At 40.6% G+C, this 14,764-nt stretch overlaps 1 protein-coding gene across 1 annotated transcript in view; it reads right to left on the bottom strand.

Annotated features, from left to right (window-relative positions):
- Sema2a (Semaphorin 2a) overlaps nt 1-14,142 on the bottom strand; it is a 489,426-nt gene extending 475,284 nt beyond the window's left edge. The window contains exon 1 of the mRNA XM_067153247.2: nt 14,052-14,142. Coding sequence (XP_067009348.1) covers nt 14,052-14,110 — 59 coding nt within the window. The 5' untranslated portion in view covers nt 14,111-14,142. The remainder of the gene's footprint in view (nt 1-14,051) is intronic.
- Between the last annotated feature and the right edge of the window lie 622 nt (nt 14,143-14,764).

The following is a 14,764-nucleotide window of genomic DNA, read 5'->3' as shown; positions in this document are numbered from 1 at the left end:
TAAAAACATATAATATATGTATTTAATTACTGTAATTTATGAAAACTGTAAAGCAATATTAGTGGTTATACAACAGAGTGTTTCAAAAGGGTTTTTCAAAATTACAGGCCTACAGAAATGCACTCACGTATCTTACAGAGGTTGCTGAAGTCTAAGCTAAACAGATCAAGTTTTAACTACTGTGCAAGCGAACGCTTTACTCACATAGCATGGCCGATTTGATAAGTCGTTCTAGCTAGCTAAGGAGTGCAGCGAGGGATCCAGTCGACCGTGCACATAGTACCATATTCCCACACCAAGAGCGCTGCACTAGTGGCAGTTAAAAATCGCTACTTACACTGATGCGTACATGTCTCTCAGTGTGTGCCTTAGTTTCACGGAACATGCAACGTAAGTTTCGCACTCACGAGGGGAACCCGCCTGGTGGAACAACCCGATTTTCCAGAAACTTCGCTCAGTGAAAGAGGGGGCGAAATTAGCGAAAACATGTTTCGGCTTATCGGTAAATTCTCGACCGTTTCTGAGAAAGTGGCAATCGAAGTTTCCACCGTAGCTCACGTGCCTTTTCAGAGCTTACCAAGTTCAACTGATGGGGCGACGCAGCAGTTATCGTTGCGGCTTCATACTTTTTCGTCCCCTATTTATACAAGCGATACAAGCAGTCGTTTGTCAACAATTCTGTGCATAAAAGTTAGATCGAATTGAAAACAATGAGACATTTCTAGAAAACGTCATCATCAGTGACAAATAAACATTTCATATCAGTGATAACGTAAACACTCAAAACTACCAAATCTGGGGTACCTTAAATTCACATCCAACTTGACAGCCCAAAAGTTAATGTTTTCTGTACTCTCAGATAATGTAAAGTGGATGGTCCATTTTTTAATTGGGAAAACCATAAACAGAACGAGTATCAGGATATGCTCGAACAGTTCCTAGTACCGCAAATTGACGAAGATGACCAAGATGGACGCATTCACTTTCAGAAAGATGGAGAACCACCATATTACCAAAACGAAGTTCGTGTCCTACTTGATCAGCGATTCTATGATCGTTGGTTTGGTCGTGCAGGGCCAATTACATGGCCGCCTCGCTCACCAGTTCTTTTTACCTCAGGGGGTTCGTGCCCCCTCTTCCTGCCAATCTCGCCGAAATGAGAACTCGAATTAGAGACGCAGTTGCAGAAGTGACTTCTGATGTCCTGACTCGTGTTGGGGAGAGATTACCTTTTGGTTGGATGTCTGCCGGATCACAAAAGGAAGTAAAATCAACTTAAAGTAACTGATTGGTAGAAATGTGACGCGTTCTGCTTTAACATGACAACTTCATATGGGCTTTTCAAATTGTACACTCCTTTCTGAAATATCCTGTACAATGAACAGACTCATGCAATGCTACCAGTCACTGTGGTTACAGCATGGAACGTCATTTTAACGCGTGGGCCAACACAGTGACTGCCAAGGACCGTGGATTTTACAAAGAACCTATCACTAAAACAAGCCATATCAATAACGACGACTGGAATGATAGAAATATGTAAGTATCAATAATTAAAAAAAACTGTGTCTGTACTTTGGTGATGCAACATATACCGTGCTACATGCACAATTTATGTACAGTTTACATTATTCATGTGAAATGCATTATATGTCTACCCTTAATCCAAGTTGCGAAAGAGGTAAAATTATGTCATGTTTATATGGGTGGATGCACTTCATACCGCCAACCTCGGATGAGGAGATAATGGAGATGAAATTATTGATATTGAATGAAATTGAGTAATGAGATGTAAGGAATCGGCTGTAGCCTATTAAATGGAAATGTTCCGTCATTTTCCTGGAAGTAAAAAAAGGGAAACCTCAAAAAGCCGTTCTTAGAACAACCGACGGTGGTATTCGAATCCACTCGTCTCCCGAATGCAGAACTTGGCTCCACAGCTGTAGCTTGTTACTACCTGCGGCCACTCCGTTCAGCAGGTAAAGTACTGCATTATGTCAGAAAATCTCGAGGCAATTATATTATTATGCCATAATTAATGTCTGGTGCTTGGATGTAAATTTATGGGTTGTAATAATTAAGTAGGCATTTGTTGTATTTATGTTAAAATTCTCTACATACGTGTAAGAATCAGACAGCCATCTTCTTGGACATCGCAACTCAGTACTCATGCACGAAAAGGGCTGTAATTCTGGGTTAAACCATGGACATTCCCTGGGAAGTTCATTCAAGTGTGAGTGCACTCACCTTTTTAGTAAAACGCGAAGACCAAGGAACGGAAATTGGCGCAGTAACATAATGAGCCTGGAGATGTCCAAGTAACTTGTTAGGGAAACTTGGTTTGACATGGAACAGAAATAATTGAAATCAAGTAGAAAACGTGACAAACGGTACATTTATTTCGGAAAGTACATTTACTATTTTTGTTTTTGAGTAGCCAGTGCAGAATTTAATCTGTCTGACCGAGCGCGCTGGCGATAAAAAAGCAGGGAATTATTATTATTATTATTAATATTATTATTATTATTATTATTATTATTATTATTATTATTATTATTATTATTATTATTACACTGAACACGTTTCAGTTAAAAGTCATTCATTACTACAGGGGCCGATGATAGAACTGTGCTTAATTTCTCTACTCCTGCTGCAGGAGTTCATATTTAAGGCAAAGCAGTTTCCAGGACGTTTGGCATTTGCTACAACTACGCGCTGACAGTGATAAATAATAACACGGTATTTGTTGGTAACACAAAAATAAATTCAAAATTCAATGTATATTTTCATTTTCGTACGTTATTCTTTCTTCACAACCAACCCATCTAAGTGAAAAATACATTATTTATCAAAGTATATCTATAATGTCCTAACCTGAATATTGTAATGTGTAAGCTGGTAGAAGGCAAATAATACACGACTCGTAGCGTTTAACTGAAGATTTATTAGCTAACACTAATTACTGTACAATACACAGCTACACAATTCACTAGTTCGCCCGCTCTCTCCCCGTTGTTACTGTTCAGGCACCCTTGTTATTCAGTCTAATACTTACGATCCAAAACAATTACACTACACACACTTGGAGAACTCTGTTGCACCCTAGAACATATCACGATTAAATTCACTGTACAACTGTTAGCAGCCGCACAGTTCACAGTTTGATCACGCACACTGACAGTCTTACATTCACACTCATACAGAAGTCCACATTCACTCACCCTCGCTGCTCAGCTGCACTGTCGACCCTCGTCGCTCAGTTGCACTGTTCAGTATTCGTCGCAAGTTCACACACACCAGCACTAGCTCCATAGTGAAACACTCACAGAACTGAACTCTCTCAATCTCTGGTGGAAATGGACCGTTAACAGTCTCGTCCGGCCTGTCGTTTATAGGGAGGCTGAACCTTCCAGATACTTCAGAGGAGAAAACATCCCTGGAGATCTCTGGAAATCAAATGCCATTGTTACACCTATCTGGTTCCTTCTCATATCGCCGGGCGGCACGGTGTGATGATAGTAGCGGGAATAGATGTGCTGGCCAATGCGTGCCTCACTCGTCTCTGAGTGGTTGGCTTCAGTGGGGAGAGGATGGGACCGTAACTCGGTGATGTCAGTTGGCGTTGACGCCAGGCTAGCATGCTCCTCCCAAGGCCACACAACAAACTGGCAGACACAGTATACAGTACATATATGTCTATAGAAGGAGAGTGACAATATCCAGTATAGTGTTGTAGCTGGCTTACCACCATGACGACCGAGGTTCAAACCCAGGTGAATTTTCACTGAAACATCACATGGCCTGGAAGATCTCTCTTACATAAATCACCATCTGAAACCCAAAATCAGCCGCGGTGCACCTCTGACGATAGAAATTATTAGGATAATCTGAAGAAAATTACGTGAATAAAAAACAAAGCTATCTCCATACAGGCGATGGGGATTCCTAAAAGAAACCTCGGCACTGATGTGGCTACAGTGATTAGCTCTATGCTTGACTGCCTTTGTTTACAGAAATAAACCTAGTACACACTGTTGTAGCTGAGTGAACCCCTCTACAGAAGCATAAATATTGTTTTAAATTTCCCGACTTCCCGGCGGGAAAACTGAACCCGCGTCCTTCTGAGTGAAACAAATACGCCTTTACTACTTCTAATCTACGTATTTACTGTAGTACATGAATGAAATCCTCGATGGACAGCCATACAGTCACTTTCAAACAACTCAGCGGCATCGTTTCACCTGTAACGTGTATGGGACAGAAAGGAAGCGATGTCTCTGCACGAATAACTTCTCTGAATAGTTAACAGTTCATCAAGAAGTTGCTAGATTGGGTGCACCCAGACGAGAGCTCAACTTCTGCAACTCAAACACTAGGAGCGAAGAAAACTGTAATGAGCCCCGAGCGAGCCGATTAAAGTAGCTGCTACTAGGAGAAAAAAACAAGCGTTTCGCTAAATTAAAGAGGAATTTCGGAAGATAATTTTTGCAAGCTTTTTCTTGTAAGGCACTGAATAAATAAATGCCGATAAATATACGAAGCAGAAAGTATCACCTTAAGGGCTCTGACCAAGATGAGCTAGCATCAGGTAATAAATTATTTTACTACATCACTCATCCGGATGCTACCGAATTATAGGTGTATATAGTCTAATTTTAGATCAGGTTTAGGAGTGATATTGACTGCCAGAAAAAAGATGAGTCATTCATTTTCTAGTAGTAGGAATGCTCTATCTCTCTCACACATACATACACTCATTCTCCCATTCTTCCCTCAATTCTGAGAATCGTGATCTCCACGGACACTACGATGCAGTCTTCTCCATCCTTTTCGATGACATACCAGTTATATTACCTATACAAGAGATGTACCTCCAGCGAGTGGGAGCTCGTCCACGATCTCTGTTTCCAGGTATATTTCCTGCGCCAAGGAGTATTTCTAGGCCCCCTTCCCCAAATCGTGCATTTTCCAAAAAAAAAATGTATAGTGCTTTGTTTATATAGTTGAAAACGAGATTTCCATTTGCAGCTCCTTCAAAATAGACTCGTCCATGCGGAAAGATGTCCAAAGAATGCTAAGCACCCTCCTCCAGCACTACATTTTAAAGGCATCGTTTTCCTGTAGCTCCGAAACAGTGATGAATCCGTGTCTCAGCACCGTAAAGGAAAACTGAACACGAATCAGTCTAGGCTGTGGGCCTTAGAGTGTGTGTGCGTGTCCGTGTGTGCGAATGCGAGAGATAGAGAAAGAGAACGAATTTCCATAAATGAGACAGCTGTGACATATACTTTGGCCATAGCAATTCTCATTTTTAATTCAGCTTCACAGGCACGTGATCTGTTTATAACTGATCCAACGTATAACAGAGACAGATTCAGTTTCTTTAAATATGGAATTCTCATTAAATCGCTGGCATTGTCAACTATTGTTATTCTGGTTTTCTTCGTGCGGATTATCCATACTACCTAATTGTTCATAACAGTTATAATGGCAATGAGTGTTCTCGTTTCTATCTCATCCATGGCAATAAGAGTAATGTCATATGCATGTAGGAGATTGAAAAAGTTTCTACCTCCAAGAGAAAATCCTCCATATTATCCATCAAGTACAGGTCTCATGGCGAATTCATCGTAAATGTTAAGGAATGTTGTACATACGTACATACGAGAATTCACACCCGAAATGTCAAATCGTCTGCGAACCCGAATTTGTCCATGGTTGAGAAATAGCCTCCTTGTGAGACAGGTTTTCTGCGGAATTATATTACCTAGGTGAATTATGGAAGAGTAAAGAAAGTAGTGGGAGACCAAGGTGACGAAGATTACACTCCATTCTGGATGATTTGTAGTGTTTAGGAAGCAAAAGATTTTGAGTATCGACTCAGTTAATACAACTTTAACATTTTTCAGTCTGTCGAACACTAATTATAACACGCATAAAATTATAACATACAAAGCAAAGTAAGCAAAGTCACCTCAGTACAGGCCATGAAGGCCCCTGGAGGAGTGGAAGGTAAAGGCTTCCACCATTTTAATCTCGGCACGTGATGGGGTAGAGTGGTTGGCTCTACGCCCGGCCGCCTTTGCCCCCAGGAATTAACCTGGTACTCATTTTTGGTGTAGGCTGAGTGAACCTCGGGGCCATACGCACCTCCGGAAGTGGAAATCTCGTTTGTTAAATTTTACGACTTCCTGACGGGGATTCGAACCCACGTCCTTCCGGGCGAACCGAGCACGCCTTTACCGCCTCGGCCAGGCAGCCCCTTATAGCATAAAAGAAAGAAAAAACGCCAGTATCCGAGGAGCGTTCATATCTACAATATTGTAAACTTGTCAATGGTACAGAAGTCCTCCACTGTTACCTTTGTGACTGTAACATTGAGAAAAATTTCTGTCCCTATGTTATGCTACTAACCGTCTGTTACCTTACGTCTGGAATGAAGCCAGTTCCACTGCTCTGGCCGAGGACTGTTATGCAAGTGATGAGGGAAAGGTGATAAGCAATATTATTTAACGCTAAAAATAATGCCTTACACGGTACTCTTTAATTCTTTTCTGCATTTTAATTAAAAATCATCATGCATGTATGTATGTACTGTACTCGCTAACACACATCAACACTAATATAACAAAGTAACTGCTACATAGAAAACCTCGACCGGAGCAAGGCAACTAGCTTCAATCCAAACATAACTGCTGGAGGTAACGGGCGGTTAGAAGCTTAAGATAAGTACAGAAAACTTTCAAAGTTACCAAGTCACAAAGGTGTTAGTGGAGGACTTATACGTGAATTTAGGAGAATAATGGACTCTCTTATGGAGGGTAAGAGTAGAAGAGGGAGACCAAGAAGACGATGATTAGACTCAGTTTCTAACGATTTAAGACGTACAGAACTATACGAGGCCACATAACAAGTTACAAATGAAGCATTGTGGCAGCGGTTAGTAAATTCACAAAACTTACAAACTGAAATCTTACAGGCATAGCAGTCTATAGCTAAGATGTATGTATGTATGTCTTTATACAGAATGAACCGAAATTCGCGCACTCGGGCGTCGCCGTGCGACTCCTCACATGCCAGCAATAAAAAAAATGTCTCTCACAAAAGTTCGTCCTGCGAGTATATCCGGCAGAGAAAGTGTGGCAATCTGGCAACACTGTAACCACATGTAGGGCAACTACCTTTGTCAGCACATATAATCGTGTTGTACAGTTTGTGCACTGGATCGAGTTTTGGGTTGCAGCGGCTCCTCTAGAAACCATTTGCACTTACATACTACGATCCTAGAAATGGACGAACAATTGTTTTCATTGGTCAGCTTTGAAAGACGCCCTTTCCACGTCGTAGGCGTGAATTTATTCGCTGCTGACGATTAAGATGCAAGATACCATACAACCTGGACTACATTTGCGAAACAAAAAAACATGCGCCTCAACCCAGGATCGACCCCTCGACCTCCCGCACGTTAACCCAAAACTCTATCCACTGGACCAACTGCATAGCACGACCAATATGTGCTGACAGATGTAGTTACCCTACATGTGGTTACAGTGTTGCCAGATTACCAAAGTTCAAGGTCGTTCTTCTGTCGGATATACTCTCAGGACGAACTTTTGCGAGGGACTTTTTTTTTTATTGTTGGCATGTGAGGAGTCGCGCTGCGACGTCCCAGTGTGCGATTTTCGGTTCACCTGTATATTGCTATTGAGGGAATTTCCGAAGACAATTTAGTACTGGGGGCTTGATAAACTTGTTTTGCCCATTAAAATCACCACAATCATAGTGCAAGAAGTTGTATAGAGACAGATAAAGTTCAAGATAATCTAAATACTCACTAATTTTATCACTTGAGAGTACTGGACTTATTCTGATAGGATCATACAGGTGATACGAGTTCCATGAGTGATATTCAGGGGAAAAGTTGTAAATTCGTAATCTTCAGCTGCATGGATCGTAGGGAAACAATTAGAAATTCATAAAAATCAATGCATACACTACTTAAATAAATAGGCTGTCGATAATTGTCGAACCAACGAGTCTGCCTCTACTCGAAGGCCCCGGGTTCGATTCCCAATCAAGATAGGGATTTGAACCTGAATTTGAGGGCTGGTTCGAGGTCCAGCCAGCCTACGTGAGAACAATTGCGAAGCTATCTGACGCTGAGTGGAAAGACATGAAGACCACGCGTCATCTCGTAAACCACATGCCTTCAAGTTGATCAGCGGTCGCTTGATAGGCCAATGCCCATCGGAGCTTTAGCGCAATGGGGTATGGCGGTGGTGAGGGGGGGGGGGGGATTGATGCCTAATAATACATTAGTTTATAGAGTCATGTTATTTCTTCATCTCTCGCCACAATAATCCAAGCATTGTTTACCAAGCAGCTGTTCAGTATTAAATGTTGGAAACTTTCTTTTTAAGATGAGAGGCGCAAAAGAAAGAAATGTAACTTTAAAATCCAGAAGTTTCCCCACCAGCTGCTGCATCTAACGATCCTGTGAGCATTTGTTTATGCACGTGGAACTGGGGAAGGGTCGCTGGAGTTAATTAGGTAGTAATAGAAGAAATAAATTCTCTCTCTCTCTCTCTGAACTGTTTCTTTATGTTTAAACGTTTACCTACTCAAGTTTGTTGATATCTGGTGGTTACAATGGACACCCAATACCCGTGTTCTTGACAGAAATTTTATTCACTTAACTGACAATAAGCACACCTCTTTCTAGTCTGTTAAACTAACGAAGTTGCACAAGGGTAGCGAACAATTCTCTGCGAAAGGATACAGTTCTACTGCACTCGAAGATAATGTGGTTCACATCTCCCGCGTTTCTTGCGCTACACGGACATTGTGCTGATTGGAGAACTCCAATCCTGTTGAGGTGAGCGGGGAATGAAGCATGGTTGAACCTCATCCGAATAATGGTACTTACTTGGCCTCGGGCCCATCTGACGTCTTGATACCATGGTTTGCGGGGGATAGCTGGTTGAATGCAAGCATAGTATCGTCCTTTGTGTTGAGTAGTCCTGTTCCTTGGAGCTGTCCATTCAACATTCGCTACCCTTGTGCACCTTCGGGTTCCCTTACCCACACATATTCAGCTATTACTGGCAACTGGAGACTTACGCGTGTACAGTGCAATTGCAACACACTTCACAAAAACTGGTGTTAATATCTAAAGTGTAAGTGTCTTTATTTCAAGTGTGTTTTGCTTCCTTTTTTGCTCTGTTCTAGGTCATTTCTGTTATTTTGTAAGTCTTTTAACTTGTTGTCCCATTTTATTTCTCTTTTCTGTAACAATTTTTATCATTGTACATTATTGATGGCCAAATGTCCTATGGACGAAGGTCAAAATAAAGAAAAGAAAAAACTAAAGAAGTTCATCACAGAGGTGACAATAGAACCTAAAGCAACTGCGAAAATGATAGCTGACTGACACAGTCACTGTATTCTCATCTAGGCGACCGCGGTTCGAATTCGGGGCAATGCATGTGGATTTCTTAAATGGAAGTTCACGACCCCGTTGTTCCAATTCTTGGTATAACTGGTGGTCCTGTGGCTATGGTCACGATATCAACAGTCACGGAAAACTAAAATAAAGCATCTAGTGTTTGAAATAGTATTGTTCAAATTTCATTTCTTAGTTAATAAATTTTCACATCATCAAGACTAGGTCGATGTAAAATGGGTCTGTCATATGAGAAGTGACGTACACATGGAAAGTTATAGACCTCACAGATTTGATGGGCAGATAATAACCTTCAATGAAAAGCGTTTTCATGAAGCCTAGAGAGTACGTTTTCTCCCTTGGGGTTGTAGGTGTGCTTAACTGTGGCTGTACTGTAGAAGCGCAAAACTCGCCTCGCAACGTTCGGCCGCCTTTTGAGATGCTCTCTACAAGCCTTTGACTTTCGGCATTGGTAATTTCGGAATTTTTAGAATTCTGACAGCCACTCCATCATATGTTTTCGTCACTTCTGAAGCTATTATCGAGTATTTTGCGAAGGACAGACCACTTTCCGATTTGTTCACACCACTATTTTCTATGTTTTTCTTCTCTTTTAAATATACGAGCCTTATACTTGCAGAACTCACTCTGAGACAGATAAAATACACCTCATTCGGCGTGTTAACACACTGGAATCCAAAGCTTCACTAAATGTTAGCTATGCGGCATGAGGTTCTCAAACCATACACGTAGCCCACTTGGCGTGAAAAATCTTGCCTTAGAGAACATAAAATAATCTACAATATTGAGGGATTCTGAAATTGGAAAATATATTTCTGAAGATGCAAGTTCTAAAAACCAACGTGTTAACTTGATTCGCATTCCATGTAACAGCGCTGGATCTTATTCGTCTGTTCTTCGCATTTACAGATATGCCACATGGCGTCAGTAAATAAATGGTACCAAAGTGATTGTTTTCCTCAGGTTTACAGGCGATGTAAGACAAATACATGCATTAACTAGTTGGATACAATCACACTTTTGAGGGCAGGAATAATTATTTATTCCATATGCTGCAAACATATGTAGCCATGATCAGTGGAGTCGCTTGCCTTCCGATTTTCCATGCAGGCACAAGAGACTTCAATCCTGTCTAATCTAGTAGTGAAAATTTAACCTGAAGAAATACATTACGTCAGAAATTGTCTTAAACTCAGGGCAAAATACCAAATTTGAACCACGGTCACACCACCGACCCCTGAAGTGACTAGGTATATGCCGAAGACATTTTATGCAGCATGAAATATAATAAAATTACAATATAAAAATAATGTTTGATTACAGGGCGGAATTAGATTCAAATATATTTTAGGTAACAGATAGTGAACTGATACCGTAACATTGCAAAATAGCTCACTTATTCGTAATATCATTCAGTATTTAAATATCAATCACACATATTGAGCATCTGCAATACAAAGTATGTTATATACAAAGATTTCGTAAAATCAATTAGGCCTTTAACTTATATGCCAACCAACTCAGCGAATGTGAAAAAGCATGGCCACTATAAATTGCTAGAGAAACGTAGCGAGAGCTATACTTTCAAATAACAGGCATATTGATAATTTTTGTAACAGAGAAATTGAGTTTATACGGTATTATTTACTGATATTTAAATAATGTACGTCCTATTAATAATTCAATGCGATCAACTCGATTCTATTCAGAATACCAATTATCTACATTTCAATAACCCACGGAGTTATAGGCTATTTGCTGAATACTAGACGGTACACGGAATGGGAAGCCAGTTGTAGGGAATACGAACTGAAACCTATTATTTACATTCCTAGTTCTATACCGCCCTTCGAATGGTTGTGAATGTACTATTCGGAGAATAATGTAAATTAATCCCATAAACATTCAGTTCAAAATTAACCTATCTGGAGTAAGGTTTGTATCAGTGCAATGGAGGTACGTGACGTGTATTTGTTTCACGTCGCACGGATACAGATACGTCATATGGCGACGATGGAATAGGAAATGGCTTGGAGGGGGAAGGAAGCCGCCTTGGCCTTAATTAAGGTAAGGCCCAAGCATTTGCATCGTGCGAAAATGGGAAACCACGGATAATCTTCAGGACTGCCGACAGATGGGTTCGAACCCGCTATTTCCCGAATGCAAGTTTACAGCTGAGCGACCCGGCCAAATCGCTCGGTTGTGACGTGTATAGGACTGAGATAAACAAGAAATATACTTCCTTTCATAAACCATATTTAAACGAGGCCCAACTCTTCGGCTGAATGGTCAAGGTACTGACCTTCGGTTCAGAAGTCCTCGGTTTTGATTCCTGGTCGGGCCGGGGATTTTACCTGCGTATGGTTGGGTCTCCTGACTTTGTTGCTTGTGTTCGTCTTAACACGCATATTTATTTTATTTACCAGCCACCATATGAACACCATTTTTTAAACATTCCTCCACACAGCGTTGGTGACAGGGAGGGCATATGGCCGTAAAACTAGGCCATATCCACATCAACTGCCAACCTCAATAAACTGGAGAAAAGGCCAAGAAACAGAAGAAATAAAACACCTGCCTCGCAGGGGAACGAAATTCGATCTCCACAAGTGTTTGTCATTTTAAACATCGTCTCCTGTCTCCTAAGCAGCTGACGATCGACAGCTGTCTCCACTGGTACGATGTCCAGCATCGACTGATTCCCTCGTAAAGAAAACAATACGGGGAGCGAATATTTGAACAAACTGACACATTTCTAGAACCGTTGGTGAAAGAGGTGGACATATTCTTTCACCGGCCACTTAATCTTCTTGAAATGCATTTTGGAAAAACGCGTGATGGATTTTATCAATCAATCAATCAATCAATCAATCAATCAATCAATCAATCAATCAATCAATCAATCAATCAATCAATCAATCAATCAATCAATCAATCAATCAATCAATCAATCAATCAATACTGATCTGCATTTAGGGCAGTCGCCAAGGTGGCAGATTCCCTATCTGTTGCTTTCCTAGCCTTTTCCTAAATGATTTCAAAGAAATTGGAAATTTATTGAACATCTCCCTTGGTAAGTTATTCCAATCCCTAACTACCCTTCCTATAAATGAATATTTGCCCCAGTTTTTCCTCTTGAATTCCAAATTTATCTTCATATTGTGATCTTTCCTACTTTTACAAACGCCACTCAAACTTATTCGTCCACTAATGTCGTTCCACGCCATCTCTCCGCTGACAGCTCGGAACATACCACTTAGTCGAGCAGCTCTTCTTCTTTCTCTCAATTCTTCCCAACCCAAACATTGCAACATTTTTGTAACGCTACTCTTTTGTCGAAAATCACCCAGAAAAAATCGAGCTGCCTTTCTTTGGATTTTTTCCAGTTCTTGAATCAGGTAATCCTGGTGAGGGTCCCATACACTGGAACCATACTCTAGTTGGTGTCTTACCAGAGACTTATATGCACTCTCCTTTACATCCTTACTACAACCCCTAAACACCCTCATAACCATGTGCAGAGATCTGTACCCTTTATTTACAATCCCATTTATGTGATTACCCCAATGAAGATCTTTCCTTATATTAACACCTAGATACTTACAATGATCCTCAAAAGGAACTTTCACCCCATCAACGCAGTAATTTAAACTGAGAGGACTTTTCCTATTTGTGAAACTCACAACCTGACTTTTAACCTCGTTTATCAGCATACCATTGCCTGCTGTCCATCTCACAAGATTTTCGAGGTCACGTTGCAGTTGCTCACAATCTTGTAACTCATTTATCACTCTATAAAGAATAACATTATCCGCAAAAAGCCTTTCCTCCGATTCCACTCCTTTACTCGTATCATTTATATATATAAGAAAACATAAAGGTCCGATAATACTGCCTTGAGGAATTCCCCTCTTAATTATTACAGGGTCAGATAAAGCTTCACCTACTCTAATTCTCTGAGATCTAGTTTCTAGAAATATAGCAACCCATTCAGTCACTCTTTTGTCTAGTCCAATTGGATTCATTTTTGCCAGTAGTCTCCCATGATCCACCCTATCAAATGCTTTAGACAGGTCAATCGCGATACAGTCCATTTGACCTGCAGAATCCAAGATATCTGCTATATCTTGCTGGAATCCTACAAGTTGAGCTTCAGTGGAATAACCTTTCCTAAAAACGAATTGCCTTCAATCGAACCAGTTATTAATTTCACAAACATGTCTAATATAATCAGAAAGAATGCCTTCCCATAGCTTACATACAATGCATGTCAAACTTACAGGCCTGTAATTTTCAGCTTTATGTCTATCACCCTTTCCTTTACACACAGGGGCTACTATAGCAACTCTCCATTCATCTGGTAATTATTACAATATTACATAATTATTACATAATTACATAATTATTACATATTTCTTATATGCAGTTTAGGACTGGACGTCCATCATGCGAAGAGAGCGGTATAATATCAGGAGGAACATTTCAAAACATGTTATTTAAGTTCCAGTTCTTACTTAGACAGGCACCTCACGGAGTGGGCTAAAATGAAGTAAGTATCATCTAAGGATGTATTTATGAAAGCACTTACATTGCTCCAACGTAGAGGGCGTCCCGCTTCTCATCCAGGTAAAAGGTTCGGTAGTACATCTTCCCGCAAGTAAACTCCCGCACGTGATCTGAAACAAACATAAGTCACTATTATATCAATATCTGAAACAAAAATATCCGTAAGTGTTTTGTATATCTAGAGTCCTTCAGGAAAAGCATTTAATGACACAAATCAATTCTACGCCCCTATTGAAAATTTGAACTTCTCTTTTAATAATAATAATAATAATAATAATAATAATAATAATAATAATAATAATAATAATAATCGAGCGAGTTGGCCGTGCGGTTAGGGTCGCGCAGCCTTGACATCGCATTCGGGAGATAGTGGGTCCGAACCCAACTCTCGGCAGCCCTTAGGGTTTTCTTGGTTTCCCATTTTCACACCAGGAAAATGCTGGGATTGTACCTTAATTAAGGCCACCGCCACTTCCTTCCCATTCCTAGCCCTTTCCTATCCCACCGTCGCCATAAGACCTATCTGTGTCGGTGCGACGTAAAGCCAATTGTAAAGAAAAAACTATAAGTCGTGTAGTATTAATACATTGGAAATATAAACGGTAAATTTAATTTAATTTCGTGTGGCTATTTCTAGCCGAGTGCAGCCCTTGTAAGGCAGACCCTCCGATGAGGGTGGGCGGCATCTGCCGTATATAGGTAACTACGTGATATTGTGGTGGAGGATAGTGTTAT

The sequence above is a fragment of the Anabrus simplex genome, chromosome 1 (genome assembly GCF_040414725.1).
Source record: "Anabrus simplex isolate iqAnaSimp1 chromosome 1, ASM4041472v1, whole genome shotgun sequence".
In the NCBI taxonomy this organism is placed as follows: Eukaryota; Metazoa; Arthropoda; class Insecta; order Orthoptera; family Tettigoniidae; genus Anabrus; species Anabrus simplex.
Note: the sequence above shows the minus strand (reverse complement) of the source record. Positions and strands in the feature narration are given on the sequence as shown.